General features: G+C 55.5%; 5 protein-coding genes across 5 annotated transcripts; 1 reads left to right on the forward strand and 4 right to left on the reverse strand.

Moving 5' to 3' along the window:
- Positions 1–1,119: 1,119 nt before the first annotated feature.
- BBK36DRAFT_1204004 (Glucooligosaccharide oxidase) lies at positions 1,120–3,015 on the reverse strand (the record flags this gene model as incomplete). The annotated part of the gene is made up of 2 exons (XM_024897292.1): positions 1,120–1,194; positions 1,537–3,015. The coding sequence occupies 2 exons, from the start codon at positions 3,013–3,015 to the stop codon at positions 1,120–1,122; spliced, it is 1,554 nt and encodes a 517-aa protein (XP_024748367.1).
- A 903-nt stretch (positions 3,016–3,918) lies between these two features.
- BBK36DRAFT_1169827 (hypothetical protein) lies at positions 3,919–8,537 on the forward strand (the record flags this gene model as incomplete). Its single annotated transcript, XM_024895370.1, has 7 exons — positions 3,919–4,238; positions 4,316–4,832; positions 5,799–6,327; positions 6,593–7,536; positions 7,567–7,596; positions 7,671–8,264; positions 8,328–8,537. The coding sequence occupies 7 exons, from the start codon at positions 3,919–3,921 to the stop codon at positions 8,535–8,537; spliced, it is 3,144 nt and encodes a 1,047-aa protein (XP_024748368.1).
- Positions 8,538–9,003: 466 nt separating this feature from the next.
- On the reverse strand, positions 9,004–11,182 carry BBK36DRAFT_1204016 (dehydratase; the record flags this gene model as incomplete). The annotated part of the gene is made up of 5 exons (XM_024897293.1): positions 9,004–10,469; positions 10,546–10,653; positions 10,758–10,765; positions 10,833–10,930; positions 11,027–11,182. 5 exons carry the CDS (start codon positions 11,180–11,182, stop codon positions 9,013–9,015), a joined length of 1,827 nt encoding a protein of 608 aa, XP_024748369.1. The 3' UTR covers positions 9,004–9,012.
- A 1,942-nt stretch (positions 11,183–13,124) lies between these two features.
- Positions 13,125–14,164, reverse strand: BBK36DRAFT_1142065 (hypothetical protein; the record flags this gene model as incomplete). The annotated part of the gene is made up of 2 exons (XM_024893495.1): positions 13,125–13,976; positions 14,048–14,164. The coding sequence occupies 2 exons, from the start codon at positions 14,162–14,164 to the stop codon at positions 13,125–13,127; spliced, it is 969 nt and encodes a 322-aa protein (XP_024748370.1).
- A 4,131-nt stretch (positions 14,165–18,295) lies between these two features.
- Positions 18,296–19,290, reverse strand: BBK36DRAFT_1204025 (hypothetical protein; the record flags this gene model as incomplete). The annotated part of the gene is made up of 5 exons (XM_024897294.1): positions 19,075–19,290; positions 18,903–18,946; positions 18,533–18,843; positions 18,374–18,449; positions 18,296–18,324 (listed from the first exon to the last, which is right to left on the reverse strand). The coding sequence occupies exons 1-5, from the start codon at positions 19,227–19,229 to the stop codon at positions 18,296–18,298; spliced, it is 615 nt and encodes a 204-aa protein (XP_024748371.1). The 5' UTR covers positions 19,230–19,290.
- Positions 19,291–22,251: the final 2,961 nt, after the last annotated feature.

A 22,251-nucleotide genomic window follows, 5' to 3' on the forward strand; every position in this document is an offset into this window, starting at 1 on the left:
CCAGCTCTGCATGAGCACTGGCCGAGCTGAAGCAGCTGCCGTTCTCCACAGAGTGGCTGTATCTGGGCATATTCCAGACAATGGGCCCATGAAGCTTTCAGTCAAGCTCCCAAGCCTCTTTCGGGGGCCGTCCCGACCGTTCCTGGATCAATCTAGAACCATGGGCGCCTCCCGATCTCGCCCCAATCGTGGCGCAGAGCGTCGTCGGGCCAGACCGAGGGATGGCAAAGAGGCCCAGGGACGGAGTTTGCGGGTGCCAGCACATGAAGGAAGAGATTTCCGTGGGGCCGGCCTTGGGTGCGAGGCAGCTTACTGGTGGTTGCCTTCGTACTACTGGCGGTAGTCGTTTGTTAGTAGTTGATTCAGTGGGCGAGCCATGTCGAATCGAGATGTTCGCCGAGTCTCGATCGGCTTCAGCCAGCCTCGATTTCGAAAAGCTTATACTCGCGGGGACAGGGGTTCGGGGGAGGCAAACCACATGGCATATTTCCAACAATTGCAAGGACTTGCCCTTCATAGCACTCCAATGATAACATTCGGATAGTCATGTCCACGTTGAGCCACTTATCGTTGTAGACTCTCAAGCCCGGAGGAGGCGTCGCGCTTATATAGTTGGCGCGACGCCTACCTTATTATTAGACATACGCGAAGCATATATCTAACCTTGATGGGCCTACGTTACAGGTGGCACATAATGGAAAGCGCGAAATGATTCAGGCATCTCTTTGAACGGGCAATTGTGAGCCTATTTTTGTCTTCTATGCTCTACAGCTTTGTAGTTGGCTTTGCCCCCAGGGAACCCCCGTTTCTGCCAGGTCGACAACATTTTCATAGTATGTCAAGTCCCAGGGAGAAGATGAGAGACCTGGTCGTACCCTAGTAGGCTCCTTGTAGCTACTTTCTTCTAGTTGTCAGTCCCAACCAATAGGCGTCTCTGCATGAGTATCATCCATGGGTTCTTTTCTCCCTCCCAGCAAATGACAAAGCAACTGTGATGGCTATTTGGTCAAAGCGAATTGTTTATATATACCTGTATGATCATGACACAAGATGCAGTGTATGAGGTACTCTGTCAAAAGCCGCCAATGCTTTCTCTAAATTCAAAACTTTCCAGACCACCTATTCCAGCAAAGGCCCGAGAGTGACGCGTCTAAATGACATGTAGTCGTTACTATTGAACTGTTCCGCCTTGCTCTAGAATCCCAAATCTATCAAATCATGAAAGTTTCTCAAATCATGGAGATCCTTCATATCGTGGATTGCTTTTGACCTGCGAAACAGTCTCTTTGACGGGAGCTTCACCGTCTCCCACTGCCTCGACGCCAGTTCGTCCGCGTACGGCCGTCGTTCCCAGACATTGCCATCATCTGATTCATTTTGCTTCGCAAATGTCGCCATTGCCATGGGGATTCCTTTAGGAGATCGGCCCGCTACTTCCTTTGATTTCTTCTTACCAGTCGATATCGTTTGGATGGTCGAGTGAATGCCCTTCGTCTGAGATCCCGTCGCCTTTAGCACCTCCTCTGGCAGACGAACTCCTTGCTCCCACCTAAAGTACTTGGATCCGTCCCAGAGTTTCTTCACCGCCTGTAACTCGGTCCTATTGTCGCCGAAATATGCCTCCTCGTGCTGATGGCATGCCAATGCTCTGTCTGGGAAGTTGATGAAGGCGGCTTTCCCCTCTAGAGACCAAGACCGCAGCTGCTTCTTGAAGTTGTCGAGGAACTCCTCCATCTCCTGCACCAGAAATTTTTCAAAACACTGCAGTGTGATGTATGTATGATAGACGCCGTCGCGCCAAAAGAATGCCGTATCTGAAGGTTTCCTGGAAGCGGCTTGCCCACCTGCGTGTATCCAAGTGACTTGCAGCAAACCACGCTCTCCGGTGAACTTCTCTCGAAATCTAACCATGTTATACTGGATGTTGACTGAGATATTTTCAAAAGCTTGTCGATCATTTCCGTCGAAGACAAAGGAGGCGTAGCTGTTATAGGATAGGTTCAACGGGAGGGACTTTCCAATCTCCTCTGACCACTGAACAACAAGCGTCTCATGCAAGAAGCGGGAAGACGCCTCTTCGAGAGACCTCCTTTTGAGCTGCGTTGCCAGTGGCACGGAAGAAATGGTGTCGTCAATGACCTTGTCGAACTCTGCTTTACCGCCATTGTGATAGACAAGGAACCTGATGGCATCCTTACTCTCCTGGAGATCGCACAGCCACGTGCTGTCAATGGTGAGCTCTTTCGGAAAATCCGCCGTATAAAACTGCGACATTGTGGCGGCGTATTCATCAGCCTTCCTGGGATTACTCGTGCTAAAGTCCGGGTGCCAGGTGTATCTGCCGGCCACGATTCTGTCGCCGCGGAGCCTCTCGATCCGCAGCTTCATCTCAACGACGACTCCAAAGTTGCCACCTCCTGCGCCGCAGAGCGCCCAGAAGAGCCTGCCTTTGCCAGATTGAGGGTCGTCGCTCTTCTTGACTTTGACCTTGTCTCCGCTGGCAGTGACAATGGTCACCTCCTCCAGGCTATCGCAGCCCATTCCGAAGCTTCGTGTAAATGGGCTGAGGCCGCCTCCCAGGATGAAGCCGCTGACTCCCACTGTTGGGCATCGTCCTCCGTTGACAATATAGCCGTCAATTTTCTTATTCACAAATTGCTTGTAGACGTGACCCCATTGCGCGCCACCTTTGACAGTCGCAAGCTTTGTCTTCATGTTGAGCGTCACGCCGTTCATCTGCATCAAATCGAGCGAGATGCCCTTTTCGGCGGTGGAGGCGCCCGAGTATGAATGGCCGCCATTCTTGATCGTGATGGGAATACGTCTTATTCTGGCCTCTCGAACGACAAATTGAACATCGGATGCGTTCCGAGGCTGGACAACGCAATCGGGCCTCGCAAAGCGGTAGAAGAGGTTGACCGTTGCAACTGATCGCTCGTATTGCGGCTCTCCAGGCGCGAAGACTGGTACCTTTTTTTCTTTCAGGGTCTGGATCAATTCGCGAATGTCGGCCATTGTATCGCTCTCAAACTAGACCAATGATCAAGTTCAAAAGGAAAATCTGCCCGCAGTCGAGGGGAATTAATCGCACAGAATTTCTTCGATATCGCTGTGCCCTCGGTCAGATATCGGACGTGATATTGGCTAAGAACAGCCCTAGCTTTTCCGAGAAGATAACCCAACAAGGGAGGTCACACAATAGGTACATCCTTATAAGTTGACTCGGAAAAAAGGCTCTCGGATACTTGCTGTGAGAGGGGCAAGAAACTGGATGTCGAGTAACTGGATTGAGCCGCCAGGAGTCACAAGTGCCTGATCGGCTGCAGGTAGTACTGGAAGTATATGGACTTTTCAACGCTTCTGTCACTTGTCAATCATCTCCCTCAGTCTAGAGGTACCGTTAGATCAGCTCAATAGCAGGCTTCACTTCGTATCAGTAACTGGAGCATGCAATCACCGAGCCATTAGGCCAATTACATTGCCCGCCTCAACAAGAACAAGGTGTATTCTTCGTGATATCCCTGCTGCCATGTAAGTTTAGCACAGCAAATTGTAAGAAACATGATAGCAATGGCGAGTGGAACCGCATGCGTGAGGCCATCCGTGGACACCTGCAAACCCGAGCGATGGCTTCCTTTTTGCACGTCCTTTCCTCCTAATGGTTTCCCATCATGGCAGTTTATGGTATTGTTCATAGAGAAGAACAACAAATAAGATACTTAATCCTTTCTCGAGGCTCTCTTTTGCTCAAGAATAAGCATTCAAGGGCCAAGTTGTGGTCGAAGCAGGTACGTACCGCCCAACTAGCCCAGTTTCGGCCTGAGGCAACGAATTGCGCCGGTCCAAAAACTTCAAGATCCTCTTATCACGAACCGCCCGCCCTTGCGATAAACCGATAAAACGTCCAGTCAACTCACGATGCCTCCCCGAATACCATTTGCCAGCGCCTCGGCGTGCTGCAGAGCCGCCGTCAGCACTCCCACCGCCTCATTGACGACCTTCTTCGCCCGGCTGTCCCTGCAGCAAACCCGCAATGCCTCGATCCTGGGCAGTCTGGCCAACAACCCGGGCGCTGTGCACAAGAAGAAGCGAGTCGGCCGCGGTCCCTCGTCGGGCCATGGCAAGACGTCCGGAAGAGGTCACAAGGGTCAGGGACAGCACGGAAAGGTGAAGCCCTGGTTCCAAGGTGGTCAGACGCCGTTGATCGTGAAGCACGGCAGGAAGGGCTTCGACAACTTGTGAGCCTCCGAAGATGGGCGGGGCAGTTCTCTGCGGCCGCCACAGCTTGAAAGAAACATCTACTGACCATCATCAGCCGAGCGCCCAAAATTTCCGAGGTGAACCTGGACCAGATCCAGAACTGGATTGACCAAGGCCGACTCGACCCCACGAAACAAATCACACCAAAGGAGCTCATCGAGAGCAAGCTGATTGGGAGCGTCAAGGATGGTGTCAAGATTCTCTCCCGCGGCGGCGAGAACCTCAAGCAGCCCATCAACGTCATGGTCTCAAGGGTCTCCGCGGGGGCCATCGCCGCTATTGAGGCCGCCGGAGGCAAGGTCCTCACAAGATACTACACGAAACTGGCCATCCAGCGACTCTTGACCGGCGAGTCAGTCAACACAGATCGGCCTCTGCCTGTCGGCAAGGAGCACGTCGAGGGAATCTTAGCGGAGGCGAGAAAGGGCCCCTTCCGATACAGACTGCCCGACCCCACGAGCCGTGCCGATATCGAGTACTACCGAGACCCGGCGCATAGGGGATATTTGAGCCACCAGCTTGCTCCAGGCCAGTCGCCCAGTTTGTACTTTAGGGTGCCTGGCGTGCACAAGGTGAAGAGCGCGGTGAAGACGGACAAGAAGAAGGCGGAGGAGACGCTGTGGTAGGGGGGATGTGGTGATATTGGCGGTGGTGATGTTCGGCTTGTGGCGCATAGAGAGGAGTGCGCTGTATGAAAGGTTGAATAGAGGATGATGGAGCATGAGATGTACAATATATGACGATCCTGGCATGATCCTTTGGCCCAGCACGGTACCCGGATTTGATCCATGCAAAGGTGTCGAGGTTGGCTATGAGCCGGAAACGATATTGTAAGACCTTTGACGTGATGTTTCTTCCAGATAGGCTCTTTTGATACGTCAAAGGTCTTGAGAATACATAAGTGCCGTTGTATATACTGTATTCTCTGTCCAATTGCAGTCCACACTGCAGCATTTATGCGCTCCCCGTCTCCTGGATGAAATTGATGGTGTCATCGATCCCATATAAGCCATGACGGTGCCACGACATCCAATGTCTAAACTTGGCTCAGCCTTCTCACCGTATCACCCGTCATGCAGGGATTATTTCTTCTTCTCTTTCTTCTCTTCTTCTTCTCTCTTTCCTTTTCAACTCGTCGCCCTCGACTTTTTCTCCTCCTTTTCTTCTTCCTTCAAAACTGCGACCAGGAATCCTTAGCAGCGCCTGGAGCTCTGATCCCCACGTACTGCCCGGCGCCTTACAGCGGCTGTTTAGCGCCTGCAATCGCCGCTGAGCGCACAGTGACCGCTGTAGCTCCAATTGCGGGTTCGACAGCACTCCAGGTCAACACTAAGCCAACTTGGATCTGGACCTCGTAACTGCTGCGACATCAACCAATCTCGCCTCCTCCAGACGACTCCTCCTCGCCAACCCCGCGACACGCAATCGGCATCCCGCTTCTCCGTCCTTTCGCTCTTTTCTCTTGCTTCTTTTCTCTCTCTTCCTTCTTCATTCCTCTCCTGTGAGGCCATCCACTGTGCGCGTCGCCTCCAAAATAGGCCCAGCGACTCCACCGCAGCATGTCGCTCTTCGGGGACGAGCCCACCGACAACGGCCCAGCCCTGGGCTCATCGCCGCCTCGCCGCTCGGGAGCAGCAGCCAGGGCGGCAGGCGGTCTGTTCGACGACGAGCCCGCGTCCGGCCGCAACTCGTCCAGCCTCTTCGACGACGGCAGCGGCGCCTCGTCGCCCTGGGACATGCCCACGCCGCGCAAGCAGCAGAGCCGTGCGGAGCTGATCCGCAACCTGCTGCCGGCCTCGGACGTGCCCGACAGCTACATCGAGACCTTTGATGCCGTGGTGCGCGAGGACGGCCACGATGGCCGCGTCACGGCCGCCGGCATCGCCAAGCTGTTTGCCGTGGCGAGGCTCGAGGCCGATGCCCAGGCGCGCATCATGTCGCTGGTGGCTCCGGGAGGATCTGACGTTTCATTATCGCGCAACGAGTTCAACGTGGTGCTGGCGCTCATTGGCCTGGCGCAGGAGGGCGACGACATCAGCCTCGACGGGGTGGACGAGCGGCGAAGAAGTGAGTAGAAGACCATTGGAGGCACTTTTTCCGTTTTCTTCTTAAGACGGGTATCATGAGATGGAGATGCACGATTCGTCTATCAGACCGCTTTTGCCGCCCCAGCTCTCCCGATTCTCGATTGCATGCTCAGCACTGGATCAATGACATGCGTAATCCCAGCAGAAGAAGGCGAACCAGTCGTTGCCATTTCATTTGATGCTCTTCGAAGCTTCCCTGAATTACCGCTCGCTGGAGTAGTTGGCTAATATCTCGCCTTGCTTAGGTCTCCCTCGGCCCAAGCTGCCCGGCCTGACCGCCGAACCCGTCATGCCTCCGCTTGCTGAGCTTGCCGCAAAACCACCACAAGTCCCATCCAAGCATGAGCCAGAGCCAGAGCCAGAGTCAGAACCTTATAAGCCCGAACCTCAACCACAACCTCAGCCCCAACCCCAGCCAGAGCCAGAGCCGCAGCACCAGCGCGATCTCCCGCCCGCCTCCTCGAGCATCCTGAGCAGGTCGACCATGGTTGACCCCGACGACGATCCGTGGAGCACACCAGACCTGCACAAGGGCCACACTCACTCTCAGGGCGGACAAGAGAGTCACGCGGCCGCAATCAATGGACATAACCACGGCTTTGGCCAGGATGCACCTCCCGCCTTTGAGCCACGCGCTACGGACCATTACAGCGCGCCCCCCGAGCCGATCCGCCCTCCCAACCGTCCGCGGCAGATCTCGAGCGGTTCCTTGTCAGGTCAGGGAGCATGGGGAGGTGGATTCTACGGCAGCTCGCCCGGTGGAGGCGGCTTCAACGACGCGCCCCAACATCAGAACCCGCCGCCCATTCCCAACATCTTTGGAACGGATGGTGCTGGTCAGATTGGTGGAATCGCCCCGGCTCCCATTGCTCCGTCCCGGAGTCTGGGAGGTCGCATCGGAAATAGCATGCAGGAGAACGTCGTTGTCACTCTCATGCCCGGCAAGGAGGGCATCTTCATGTTCCAGCACCACAACTACGAGGTCACCAGCCTACGGCGTGGGAGCAAGGTGGTTCGGCGGTACAGCGACTTTGTCTGGCTGCTGGACTGCCTGCACAAGAGGTATCCGTTCAGGATGCTACCATTGTTGCCCCCTAAACGGGTCGCTGTGAACGGGAATCACCTCTCCAACGACGGTTCCTTTATCGAAAAACGACGACGGGGGCTGGCCAGATTTCTCAATGCCATCGTACGGCACCCAGTGTTGAGCCAAGAGCAGCTAGTCATTATGTTTTTGACAGTTCCTACAGTAAGTTGTGTGGTCCAAGGGCGGATGGTGAGAGAAAACCGCGAGGGAATCTGGTTTTTCTAACACAGCTGCAGGAACTCGCCGTGTGGCGAAAGCAGGCAACATTTTCTGTCCAGGATGAATTCACCGACCGACAACTCCCCCCCGGCCTGGAGGATTCACTGGCCCCGTCCCTTGAGGACCTCTTCCTCCGAACACGCAACGGCGTCCGCCGATCTGCCGAGCTGTACATCAACGCGTGCAACATCATGGACCGCCTCGTCAAACGAACAGAGGGCGTCGCCGCCGACCACGCCCGGGTGGCCATGACGCTCATGTCGCTCACGGAAGCCTCTGCAGACACTTATGCCACCGACACGAGCGAGATTCCGCTGCTCAACGACGGCTTGACGGCCATGAGCAAGCATCTGCGGACCTGCCAGACTTTGCTCGAGGACGAGAGTCGGGGCTGGGATGAGGGTGTGCTAGAGGATTTGAAGCGGCAGCGCGACGCCCTGGTCAGCCTCCGGGAGCTGTTTGACCGGAGAGAGCGGCTAGACAAGGACAACATTCCGTACTTGGAGAGGAGGATACAGGCCAACGAGACGAAGCTGGCCAACCTCCGAACAAAGCCAGAGGGTCTAGTCAAGCCAGGAGAGATCGAAAAGGTGGCAGAGTCCATTATTAAGGTGTGTTATACTCTCCCTCATTCTCCTGCCAAGGGAATACGCTAACGTTTGTGGGACAACCAGGACAAGGAATCCATCGTCCAGCAGCACAACCGGTCCATCTTCGTCAAAGAGTGCCTCCGCGACGAGCTCATCACCTTCCAGTCGACGCAGTACCACGTCAGCAGATGGAACCAGGACTGGGCCAGCGAGCGCGTCAAGTACGCCGAGATGCTAGCCGACAACTGGAGACGTCTCATGGATGCTCTCGAGGGCATGCCGCTGGGCGAGTAAATGAGTCGCGGCGGAGTATGAGAATTGAGCTACAGGAATTTCTTGGAGACGGAAGTACGAATACGAGTTTATGTGCGTGTATATAACGAATGTGTTTTATGCCATGAATGTAGGATAATGAGGGGAGCAGAGAGAAGAGGCAGCGATGCTGGGGTTCATGTCATTGGGTTATTGAGCGGGTTTCAAGAGAGCAGCAGTCGAGGCACGATACCCTTGGTTTCTTTCCTTTTCTCATATTTTTCCTCCATTATCGTCTTTTTTTTTTTTGTTATATGCAAGTTTGGTGAGCATGAGGTTCGTTTTCCTTCCCTTTTCCCTTGGCTAGCAGGATGGAGAGCATGTATACAGCGCAAGGATAAGGGAGAGCTACAACCACCGTTGCAATGAAGGATCATACATGCACGACCCAGCAGCAGACACACTTACGACTTGATCTTGTTTGTTCATTTCATTCATCGAGAATACAGCATCATCTTCACCATCTGTCCGTCACCGCGCCGTGGCTCGCATCGCCCACCAGTCGCGCATACTTGGCCAAGACGCCCCTCTTGACCGGCGGCTCCGGTGGCGTCCACTTCTTGCGCCTCTCCTCCATCTCCTCGTCTGAAATGGCCACGTCGATCCTGTTGGTGACGGCGTCAATGGTCACCTCGTCGCCATCCTGGACCAACGCAATGGGGCCTCCGACGGCGGCCTCGGGCACGACGTGGCCGACGATGAAGCCGTGGGACGCGCCGCTGTACCGGCCGTCGGTGACAAGGGCGACGTTGCTCAGGCCAGCGCCCATGATGATGGCGGACGCGCGCAGCTGCTCGGGCATTCCCGGCCCGCCCTTGGGGCCCTCGTAGCGCACAATGAGCACGAGGTTGCCGTCGTCGCGGGTGATTTTGCCGGCGATGAGCGCGGCGTCGAGCTCGTGCTCCTTGTTGAAGACGCGGGCCTTGCCGGTGAAGGACAGGCCCTCCTTGCCGGTGATCTTGGCGACGGCGCCGCCGGGCGCGAAGTTGCCCTTGAGGATGCGGATGTGGCCGCTGGCCTTGATGGGGTCCTCGAGCGGGCGGATGATTTGCTGGCCGGGCTCGAGCGAGGGCCAGTCGGCGACGTTTTCGGCGAGCGTCTTGCCGGTGACGGTCATGATGGAGCCGTCGATGAGGCCCTTTGCGATGAGCATCTTGAGGACCGAGGGCGTGCCGCCGACCTTGTAGAGGTCCTCCATGAGGTACTTGCCGCTGGGGGCGATGTCGGCCAGGAAGGGCGTGCGGTCGCTGGTGCGCTGGACGTCGTCAATGGTCAGGGGCACGTCGGCGGTGTTGGCCATGGCGAGGAAGTGCAGCACGCCGTTTGTCGAGCCGCCGAGGATCATGGTCAGGACGAGGGCGTTTTCGAAGGCGGCGCGCGTGAGCAGGTCGCGCGGGCGAATGTCCTTTTCCATGGTGACCTTGATGACCTCTGCGGCGCGCTCACACTCGCGGGCCTTTTCGGGCGAGACGGCGGGATAGGACGAGGAGCCCGGCAGGGTCAGGCCCATGGCCTCGATGGCCGTGGCCATGGTGTTGGCCGTGTACATGCCGCCGCAGGCGCCTGCGCCGGGACACGCGTGGCGCTCGATGTCGTCCATGACGTCGGAGCTGGAGCGGCCGGGGGCGTCCGGGTTGGTCTTTGCCTTGAGGGAGCCGTAGTGGTAGGCGCCCGAGGCCTCGTAGCAGCTCGAGATGTTGATCTGGCGCTCGAGCAGGCTGGAGTGGCCCTTGCGGATGGTGCCGCCGTAGATCATGATGAAGGGGCGGTTGTGGCGCGCGGCGGCCATGACGACGCCGGGCATGTTCTTGTCGCAGCCGGGGATGGAGATGTTTGCGTCGTGGTGCTGCGCGCAGGTGACGGACTCGATGGAGTCGGCGATGATCTCACGGGTCTGGAGGGAGAAGCGCATGCCTAGGGAGGGAGGGGGGGGGATGTTAAGATTTCTTGTTCACATAGGTAGGAGTCTATTAGCGAGAATAATACTGACCGTCGCCGCCCATGGTGATGGCATCAGACACGCCGACGGTGTTGAACTGCCAGCCGAGCATGCCCTGCTTCTCGACGGCTCGCTTGACGATCTGGCCAAACTCGAGCACTGCGCGATACGTGTAAGTCTTATGTGTCCGTGTTTCGTCTTGTCCTCGTCGTCTTCGGAGCTGCTCGACCGAGAGGCTCATCGTCTGAATTCTCGTCACTTACAATGTGTGCTAAAACACCAACCCAATTAGTCCTCAAGCTCTCATCAAATCCAACAGATCTCGCGGAGCAACGTACTTGCATGGATTTCCCTCCCACCAGACACTCGCAATGCCGACGTGCGGCGCCGTCTTCATCGTCTCCTTGTCCGGCACTCCAGCGCCGTACAGCATAGCCTTTGCAACTGCACATCAGCCTCGCCCATTCATCTCCTGTAACCCAATTCGGCAGAATCATATATGTGTAGAGGTTGTAATTGAAAGTTTACGCACCTGTGCTCCGGGAAAGTCATGGTCCTTGGTGATGCGCCGTGACCAGCGGTTCAACGGGCCTCCGGGGGGCAGACACGGGAACTGGAGGTAGTCGGGGGAGGACTTGGGATCAAAGGCCGGCTCGGCGGTGCTGGAGGCTTCTTGTTGCGACGCCATTGCTTTTGGTGTTTTGTGTGTACGTGGGTTTTCTTTGCTGTTGGAATTACTCTTTTAGTGAAGTTGAAAAAGCAAGCTCCGGCACAGGGAATGAAGGAGGGGGTTTAAGAGAATGAGGGGTGATGAGGAGAGAGAGGAATGCCCCGCGGGGAAGCTTTGCTTCTTTTATGAGAAAGGAAGACTTTGGGGAAGGACGAGGCAGAGAGGAGGGAGGATCACAACAGCTGATTCATGATTCTGCTTTGTCTCCCCAGATGTCCCCCACGGAAGGGGCTTCGATCGAACCCGTCTTGCAGCTCCGGACCGTCGTTGGGAGCGATTCCGGAGGCTGTCGGGCTATTACTTTATGCCCCTCCTTCTGCTCCATCCCCCATTGAAAGTTGCATCAGGTGGTGAAGATGTCACCGGGGATCGACTGTGTGCATGTATGCTGCGCGAGAGCGAGGGCAAGGGAGTACGAGAAGAGAGAGATGCATCAACTCACCCAATTCAACGACCAGACTCTGTCCGCCCTCACAGAAACTCAACAACAATATGATAACAACACACAGAGAAAAGATGTTTGGAACAAAAAAACACAGCAAAACAGCTGCTGTTCAACCTCCGTCCAGCTCCAGCTCCGGCTCCACTCCCGCCTCCGCACTCCTCCGTCATCGTTCCAAACTCTCAACTCCCTCGGCTTACAATACACCGTACCGCAGTAGCTAATAGATACTTGATCAACCAATCCTGATCTATCATATAGAATACTATAGCAACTGCTGCCCCAGTACTTTTCCCACACTCAGCCTAATATGTACAAAACTCTATGCAGCAAGCGAGTCAAGATAGTACCTATAGTAGTACTAATAGTACTTCGTCCCCTCTGGACCCCTTCTTTTGCGGGGAGCAGCCGAAGCTCAAAGCGATCCGGCCGTCGAATCGCGTCCCTCGTTTTACTCACCCGCGACGGGGTACCTGTACGTACCCCAACACCGGCATCAACGCCGGCATTACAGTATAGTATGTGCATGGAAATAAAGCCCATTCTAGCCGCAGCTCTTCTGCGAGATGCTTGCAATCTGGTTGATCAGGTAATTGATCGACTGTTACCAGTACCAGCGAGCTAACAAGGCATTCTGAGCGAGAGAACGGGTCCTTGTTCAGCCGACGACGGAGCTGCTGAGGCTTATACGAGGCCGCCAAGCAGAATAGCACACGATCTTGCTGCTGGATCAGATGAGCTTCTTCCTCGCTTCCCTTGCCTCTCAGAATGGAGTCTTCATTCATTTTCATTGACTCGGGTTTAGCCTAAACCCGCAATTGGCCAATCGGAAGCGGATACATATACGGCGGACTCTCCCCGTCGTCCTCCTCTGCCGGTCACTTTATATCCAATGCCGGCAGCCTTGCAGAGAAAGTAAACCCAATATTCTACTTCAACCACCTTGTGGGCACTTTGACTGCCATCAAAGCCCTCCATCTAGTACTACTTCTCCTCCAGCTCCTCCGTTTCAGCAAACGCCCAAACCCCAGAAACTCCCCCCTCCCCAATCGCCATCCACGGCCCAGCGCCCTGCCGCAAACGTGCAAAACATGCAGCGCGTTTCAGAAACCCCAGCTGTCAAACTCATATGCCCTCACCTTCAGAACGCAAAACAAGGGCCCAGAAGGGATGAGTAAGAATGAGTAGGAAAACAATTGCCCAACTACCTTGGGGGCAGTTTCTGTCTGTCTGCCCTTATCCGATCCCATCACTCCACCATTCCTGCAAAAATCTTCAAGAGAGTCAAAAGATAAAAGGCAAAAGTGAAGGAGAAATACCATGAACAAATCCCATCTCTAGTCTAGGAACTGAAGAAGCGACAAAGGAAAGAATTACATATATGATAATAGGTATAAATAAAAAGTCTCAAAACAATCGCAGCAAAAAAGAAACGTCAACTTTTCTTCACCACACACATCACCACCGACTCGGCGACGCGTCCGTCAACAGCGACGCTATGCTCGTCCTGTCCTCCACGCTGTCCCGCCTCGCCGGCGCCTCGGGGCTGTCCTCGGGCGTTATGGGCCGGTCCGGCGTCGCCGCCGCCTTGCGCTGGCTGTCCCTCCACGCGCTCTCCAGCACCGCCGGCGACGCGTTCCAGCCGTAGTCCCGGGCGATGGCGTGCCAGAAGGCGTCGCGGTGCACGTCGTACAGGGCGTGCAGGCGGGTGATGTCGACGTGCGAGGGCGGGTGCGTCGACGTTGACGGCAGGGGGAAGCCCGGCCTCTCCATATGATGCTGATGGTGTTGTTGTTGCTGAGATGGGTAGTACTGCTGGTGCTGCTGCTGGTGAGGAGGAGGCGGCAGATGGCACAGCTCCTCGTGCAGCCGCGGCAGAGGGCGGGATCCTGCCGTCTCACCCACCATGGACGACGGCCGCGGCAGGATGACGGGCAGCGTGGGAGGAGACGACGCCCAGGCGTCGACGATGCGCGGCAGCTGGACGTTGTCCCCAGACGAGGCCGTCGACGTCGAGCTGTAGCTCTCGGCCCTCCGGTGCGCCGCCGACGACGACACGGAGCCCGTCGAACGATGATGGTGGTGCGCCGCCCCGGCGCCGCCGAGGATCGTGACCGTCATCATCTCGGCCGGGCGGCTGCTCATCGACGCCGACACGGGCGACGTCGTGGAGACGGAGTGCCTGCGCCGCGCGCTGCTGTGCGTGAGCTGGTGGTAGTGCAGCCGGCATGCGAGCTCCGTCTTCTTGAGGTTGGCCGCGATTTGCTTGTACGGCACCTTTTGCAGGCGAGTCCGGACGAGGTATTGTTCCTACGACGGACGTTTTGTGTCAGCTCTTTTCTGTTGGTTTGCCAGCAACGGGGCGTCTTGGACTTCCTTACCTCGGCCTCGCTCCAGGCTCGTCCTCCGCCCGTCATGATTGTCTTGCGGCCCTTGGTGACACCCTGCTCGTGTCGTTCGACGAACTCGTTCTTGGGGATGTAACCTGTCACCGTCATGGTATGTATGTGTGTGTGTGTGTGGTGTCTTCTATCAGGTGTAAGGTAGGTGTATATCGGTTATGCGATGATGTCGTCGGGGTATCCTTCGTGATCGTAACGCGTATTAAGCTTCTTCGGCAACTCCCAGTCCAGACGGTTGTGTATAAATTCGAGTTCCAGTAATGCAAGATATTAAGAGTCGAGTGTCCTCCAGAACGTTTTAATAAATCTCAAGCAATGTGAACCAGCCACAAGGGAGAGAGGAAGAGCAGATAGATGAATTGAAAAGGAGAAAAGAACCCAGAGGCAAGATTAGGACAGAAACACATAAACAGCCAAGTCTATAAATGAAGTGACATGGAAAACAATGACCCGGCCAATGTACCATCGACAAACAGGAAGTTCGGATGCTGGGCGAGAGAGAGAGAGAGAGAGAGAATTAGAAGAGAGGAAAAGAGACGGACATGGGGTGAGAGGGGGGGAGTGAGCAAGTATTAAAACGTGCTCACTCAACTTCTTTTCACTCACAACTCTAACAAGTAGTGACAGAAGAATAATTAATGCCCGTTGAGCCTGAGAATAAAACATGCGCACGACACAGCAGCGTTACTGGCAATAACAAATTAAGCAAGAAAGTTCAAAACCTGGCAGAAATCTAGCCTGTTGTGTACCCACGAAACCTCGATTTCTCAGGTTACAAGTTAGCGGTAGCGATGTGATCTGGCGCCGCCAGGGGACCAGGAGACCAGGGACCCTCTCCCGGGGGCCCCCCCTGGGGCCACACCGGACTGAACTTGCTCAGTAAGAGATCTCAAATCGTCTTGTGACAACTCCCGTAACAGCAGATTCAAACAATCCAACTAAGCATAACCACCTCTCCTCGGGCGGGTTGTTTCCTCGGTGCTGGGGCCCGGGGGCTGGGTTTGGGCCGGCCCACCAAGAAACACATTTCAAACATTGATGCAGGCCCGTGTTTGGGGCCCAGTACTAGGTCAGAGTATATAGGTCGAGACATAGGACTTCCGTAGTACATAGCATCAGTAGCTTGGGATCACGAGGTGACTACTAGTCTAGTATAAGGTGAGAGAGAGCTTTGAGACTTGCTTGTCTTTTCTCAAGTTGCAGAGGTCGGTTTTGTGGGGTGGCGCCGGTGGCTGTTTCGATGGCGATGGATTCGTTTGAGTCGTGGGGATTTGCTTCAAGTGTCAAAGCGATCATCCGATAGTGACACCTTGGCTTCGACCGTTGGAGCAGTATCTTTGTTTTTCATCTTTGGTAAACCTTGTTTAACTCTCTGGTCAGGGGGTCTTACAGTCTGTTTGATCCCACCTCCCGCGCTTAGATTACCACATACCGTATACCAACATCTTCATCTTCCTGCAAGCGCTGCATAGATCACCATCTATGTCAACTCAATCGCGCTGCACATCTCCTGAACAATCCCACTTATCAAGAAATCAAAAAACCAGCGCAATCCATCCTCGAGGTCCAGACCGTTCAACGCAGCCGCCCATGATGCAAGGAGCAAAACGTCGCCGTTTGAAGCCTGTTTCCATTCGTGAAACAAGGAGGCTTGGCTGCTTGTTTGCTGTCCAGCTAAGCGAACTGCCAGGATGGAAAGCAGAGCATAGCGGGCGCGCAGAGAGAGAGAGAGAGAGGGACCAATAGGCGCCTCCCCCCTGGTCCGGCTTCCCCAAGATGGGTCCGCGGTTTGGAGCAGTGCTTAAACGCTGGTTGACTGGGATGTTCGCACGGTCCATGCTCTAGTATCTAGACGGGAACAGCAATATGAGAAAAACAACAGATGAGGAAGTAGTAATATACTGTAAAGAGAATGTCGAACAGAAACAGCAAGTCAAAGTCGCAGTGTAAGTGGCCCACCCTCATCAAACCAGCCTCACAACTCCCAACGACGAACCACAACACCTCAGCTGTAAAGATTGGAACACTACTAACTGTACCTATGTAAACAAACAAAAACCCAATTCAACTCAACACAGATTCCTGCCTCCAGATAATACAAAACAAACCTCGTCTCTCCTCTCTTCTTCATCCTCTTCTCCCCCCATCCTTCTTCCCTCTCGGATGTAGTCTCCTTCCGGTGAATCGCCTCTGCCTCAGATAGCGGCCGGCATCATGCAGCCGCGTTTCAACCCTGCCCTCGAAACGCGCTAACACCGACTGGCGAAACTCCCCCGGCGACGTCTCTCCTCCTGCTCCTCTCCCAGTCGATTTCTTCACATGTTTTATCATTTTTCTGCACCGTTTCACGTCAAAGATTTCGTTTTATCAAAATCCCACGTTACTGTAGCATCTTTTGTTCTTCGAATCCCCGGCGCAATAAATGCAAACTGAAAAGAGCAGACTGGAAACGCACCTGGGACCGCCACTCAGACGGGCTGCTTCGGGGCCGAAAAGAAGCGTTCGGGAAGATTGACGGCAACTAAAGGATCACACGTGACAACCTATCTTCTTCATACTCGTTCCTATGCTCACATACCGAAATGTTTCGGAGGCCAAGCAGGTCTTCGGGCACTCATACTTGCCACAACTCCATTTTGAGGCTGGTATGCAGTCCTGGTCAAGTACATGCAACCACTGACCCTGAAGAACGCCGCATGTGAAGAGGTCTGATACAGTACGCATACACATACGCACAATAAACCCGGCCACAATGCAAGACATTGTCTCTCTCAAATGTCTCTCTTCCCGTTCCCTATCGTAAGACCTGCCTCCGCCAATGAGCCAGTTGAGAGAGAGCCAGCCAAAGCGGGCACAGCCGGAAGACAAGGCTCATTTCAAACACACGAATCCTTCCGCCCAATGAAGCCCAAGGGGGATTCTCCGGCTCTCTCTCTCTGAGAATAATATGCCCGGAAATCGTATGACATGCCGTCTGACTACCATTCGTCACCCGGAGAAATAGGGGAGTCTGAAAAATCACACAACAAAAGTAAGAATCATGTTTTGAAAAAAGGCCACGTCAAGAAGAGGCAAACATGGGAACTTGAAATTCTACAGTAAAGAGCTTTAGCCACATGGTTGTGCTGTGACCAACGGCTTTCGGTTCGTTCCGGACTTCTTTGAAGATCATCACATCCTGAAGCCTCCGGTTGTCTTGATGGGGTAACATGTACAAGTACATGTCTGGTTATGCCTCCCTTTCCACGTGCGTCGAGGGCGACATGGAAACCTCCGCATGGAGATGTAGCTGTACGGAGGACAGGAAGTACTTTCAGTTTCTTGCGGTACGGACATAACGAGGTACCTGAGTTCCTGGTATATCTGAAGCCTTTGTCTGGTAGAAAGGTATCCTTGTGCAGTCTTGATCAGGTAGTTGATGCTTCATCCAAGGATACGCAATAGACGGTCGTAATAGCGTAGCAAAGGCTCTTCACCACGAGGATGTGAGCACATACTCATAACCCGTACACGATTCTCCAAGGCTGACTCGCCGCGGCGTTTGATGTGATACATCACGTTTTCTCGTCATATTTCCCTCCTATAGATGGTCTTTGTCCTGTCCCTTTCGTCCAATAGCTGCTGCTATGCTCACAGCCAAAACTAGTACTACTACTACCAGTTTTCGACTATACTATATGTGATATCTTGAGCGCCTGCATGTCTTGGGTGCTCACGGCCGGGTAATTTGCAACTTCATGCTCGCACTCTATGTGGCGTGTCCGCATGATACTAGTAGTAGGTCTATAGGCAGCGCCGAATCGCTCGTGGAGTGCGACTTCATAATACCGCGGAGTGTACCAAGTACGGAGGATAGTCTCCTACCCATAAGCATCTCATCCCTTATCATGCATACACACATGCATGCCGTATGTAGCTCGTACTTGCGGAGATATCTGAAGCACCAATCTCTGCGGCTGCCTGCCTGCCTACCCTGCATTGCATGGCCGATATGCAGGCATCGTCCATCACGGAACGAGAAAAAGCTGCATACTCGAGCATCCAATGTCAAATAGCATCCCATCGAGGCTTGATGTTGAAGGACTTCTGTAGACATTGCGGCTGTCTTGGAACGGCAGTGCATTCGAGTTCCGGGTAAATCCACCTCAGCCTCAGGGATTTATATGTTTAGGCCTGCCGTTGAATTAGAGCCAAACACCCGACATGCGATGCCACACGCCGCTCCGCTCATATGGCAATAAAGCGGAGGTTGGGAGCTCATCGGAAAGACGCAGCAGCTTAATAGCATATAATTGCAGACCTTACCTACTTGCACATGCAGCCGCTGGCGGTGCGCTTGCACGTTGATACCGCGCTCGTAAGACTCCATCTCGAGCGAGCCCTACCCGACATGGACGAGCACATGCAAGCTCTTGCAGAGATCGCTCGCTGGCATGCTCGAATCGAAGCATCGCCGGCCAGAACAAATCGGATCTGCTTCCACAGCGATGCCAGCGTCAACCGGTGTCTCCTCCACAGGTACATCTGGGCAAAGTCACCCAAAGACGTGAACGACGTCCAGACACTGGATCTGACCAAGGCATTGAGTACCTTGCCTTGTGGAGCCGCGATGCGGTGCGGCCCTAGCCTCGAGTTGAGCCAGAGGTATCGAGTACAGCTCGGCGAGGTACAGCCAGACAAGGCTAGCAGAATCTCATGTCGACCGTCCATGTTGATGCAAATGGCATTGGCGATTTGCAGTTCGCGCATGAGAGGCGCTGCAGGGGTTGGACATTCTGGAAGGCCGGGAGCACAAGGTGCAGCTGCTTCTCGGGCCATGCCTACCAAGAGCTACTAGCGCCGTTGATGCTGATGATGTTGACGATGATGCTGATGCTTCTGCCGCAAGTCGTGATTCCGTGCAACGGCCAGACAGGAGGCATCAAGACGCCATATGCTGTGCCGTGCCGTGTCCGTGTCCGTGCCGTGTCGTGTCGTGTCTGTAGCGCATGGAATCGTGTTTGCACCCTTCCTTGTTCTTGTGCTCTGTTTCCTGCCATGTCGAGCCGGGCTCGCTCATCGACAAGGCTGTGGCGGTCCATAAGGCCGCCTCTTTCTCTGCGTCCGTCTCTCCTTTCCCCCTTTTCTCTGTTTTTCCCGGGTTCCCCAGAGACGAGGCCATCGCGTATCACCGGAGCGTTGCTGGCACCTGTTCGCTGCATGGCATGGCAGGACATGACATGGTACTGTCGCATTTCACGCATGTCCAGCCGGGGCTCTCAGGCCGCTATGAAGCACACACACACTCACCCACTCACTCAACTCACTCACTCTCGCTCACATCGTCATCCCCGCTTTTCTCGGCTTCGCTCCAAGATTAGATTCGTGTCATTCGACAGGCCCGTCCTTGGCCCGCTTAAGCGAACGGTGGGAATGTTCTTCTCATCTGCAATAGGCGCGAGAGAGCGCGCTGGAGACGGTGCCTCGAAGAGAAGAAACCGGAGACAGAGAATGCGTCAGGCCAGAGAGAAGATAGAGACGAAGAGCGATGCCAGGAACGCGCAGCTGCTTTGTGATGGCCGCCGAATACGAAGCCGCGAGCAGCATTAGGCCTCCTCAGCCCTCGGGCGGCTGTGCAACTCGAGTTTGATACCTGGTCGTCGCACGGGTGCAGGCAGACAGACGCCTTGGTACCTAAAGCCCGGCATCTGAGGCCATTGATAGGATGTCCGCGCCGAATCAGCAGCTTCACAAGGGCTCAGTCGGTTCGTGCCACCTGCGATGCCCGTCCATGTCGCACAGGGACTGTCGCTGTGTCTGAGAGCGCGAGTCTTGCCAGTTGCTGCGCTCTCGCCGTGCCAGTACTCGGCACGCAGGTACCGCATACCTCGCGACCTCGCTACCTCATGCTCGTACTGCCATGGCTCTTCGTTACCTGATCCAGACGGAGGAGCTGCTGCAGCCGCCGGCCATGTCGCAGTTCGCAATCTTCGTACTCCCTGAACCCCCCTCCCCCCGGTTCCCATCACGCACGCGAACGCCTCCTGCGTGCACAAGTACCGCTACAAGGGCCGATACAGGCGATGCGAGCTTGCCATTGGCCCGCAAACCAAGGCACGTTGAAATGAGTGGCTGGTGCAGGAAGGCGCGAGGGCAATCAGCGGGCCCCAACGCGGTGCCGAAGCCGGGCCCTGATTGGCCGGATGCGCTGCCCCAGCAGTTCCCAACGTCCCTTCCCTGGCGTGGGTGTTCATTTCCACGGTTCTTTCCATCTTTTCGTCGGAAGCTGCTCTGTTTTGCTCACGGTCGTCGTCATGTACCGTAAGCGTACAGTAGAATGCACAGTACCAGCACTCGTTGGTCTGCAAGCGCTGTTCGCCGCTATCTCCCGATGCCGGTCACAGTACGAATTGCCTACTTCGCATCAACTCCAGCTCCAGCATCGCGAATCGTGCGTGCGTTGTGCCTGTAATACCGGCGTTCCGTCCTTGCCTGCGCCGTGCCTGTCCAAAGTACCTGCGACGACAGCTGCGACAGTCTCCGTACGAAGTACCTGTTCGCACCAGCATCTGCTCCACCAGGAAGCAGCCGATGTCTTTGTCTGCGGATGTGACGGTACTGGTACGAGCGTGGAGGCTCCAGTTTGGGAAGAACCAGTACAGGCGAGCCGTGCGTTGCTTCCAGCGTTGCCGAGCAGGGCCACCAAGCAAAGCAGCCAAGGGCAGCCTTGGGCAGCCGGAGCCTTGCGTCGTTGCGTGTGCCCGTAGCCCGCAGTACCTGCACGCCTGGCGCGCAGGTAGTGGTACAGCTGCTGGCTCTGGCTAGCGCTGGTGGCCCGTGCGCCACGCAAGCTGCTGCGGACTCCCGTGCTGCGAGAGAGGCCCCGCCCGTGGTGCTCGAGTCCGGGCACTGTGCTTTGTGCGATGCTCAGGGAGAAGTAGACAGTATTTACGTTCACATAACGTACGTCTCCGCACAGTGACCCCCCCTCTTTCGCTGCCCTCAACAGCCTGTGATGGCGCAACCCAGCCAGGGTGGTATCAGTACCTGCTCCGGCCAACCGCCTTCCTACACGCCCCCTCTTTCTCTTCTCTTCGGCTCCTGCCCCACCAGCCGCCAAGCTTTTCCCGTGCCCTCGTCACTGATCCTGGCCGCTTGCCTCCCTCGCAGGTCGCGCAACTTTCTCTCTCCCCTTCCCCCCCTTCCCCCAAAAAGACCCAGCAGGCCAAAACATTCTGGCTTGTCCCCCAGAAAAAAAAACCGAAAAAAAAAACCAACCGAGTGACTTGGGCTCCAAGTACTCTCTCAACCTTCCACCCCCGAACCTCTTGACCTGGCCATCGCAAGCAAGCTTCTGCAACCTTGGGCGGATCCACTGCCATTCAGCTTCAGCTTCAGCTTCATCGGCAGCTGCAGAGTCCCGACCAGAGCCAGAGACGCATCGCATCGCAGCGCATCGCCTGCCTGAAGCTTGTGCGTGTGCGTGTGCGTGTGCGTGTGCGTGTGCGTGTGCGTGTGCGAGTGCCCCTCGAGCCACGAAACGGAACGCCGCCTCGACCAGCGTCGCTACCTGCCTCACCAGCAACGCAGTACTTCGTACTCCAACAAGGCTCTCTTCCGCGAAACCACCAGCAAAGCCTCCTCGCGCCTTGGCCCCCAGCAGAACCGGCTGCAAAGCTACTGCGACTGTGACTCTGCTCCGTACGAGTACACACTGCACTGCACGAGAGGCACAGCTGCATCGGCACGCTACTTGACCATCCGGAGAGCTCCAGCTACCTCACAGCTCCAGCTCCCGCCGCGAGTACTCGTGCTGCAGACACGCTCTCTGCTCGCCTCCATCCCTCGCCTCAGAAAACACTCAGTCCTTGATCCGCGACCACTCGCAGCCGCTCACCCTGGCCGATCCGCGTCGTCGAAGCAGGCTCTCCGGAGTACCGCCCAGTACCACTGCATCAGTCGCCCTGCCGCTCCCGGCGCCGCGCCAACCACCATTCGTACGTGCTGTTTTTTTCCTCATTTCTCTGTTGCGTTGCTGCTCTGCTCGCTTTGATTTGCTTGATCTTCCCTCCCGTCCGTTGAGTCAGGCAGGCAGTCAGCCAGCCACGCCGGCCAAGCAAGCTGAGCCTCCCTCTGCCACACAATCCGGCTGCTTCACCCAACTGCGACTCGACTCGACCGTTATCCCCCAGCCCAATTAATCC

The sequence above is a fragment of the Trichoderma citrinoviride genome (genome assembly GCF_003025115.1).
Source record: "Trichoderma citrinoviride strain TUCIM 6016 unplaced genomic scaffold BBK36scaffold_9, whole genome shotgun sequence".
Lineage (NCBI taxonomy): Eukaryota > Fungi > Ascomycota > Sordariomycetes > Hypocreales > Hypocreaceae > Trichoderma > Trichoderma citrinoviride.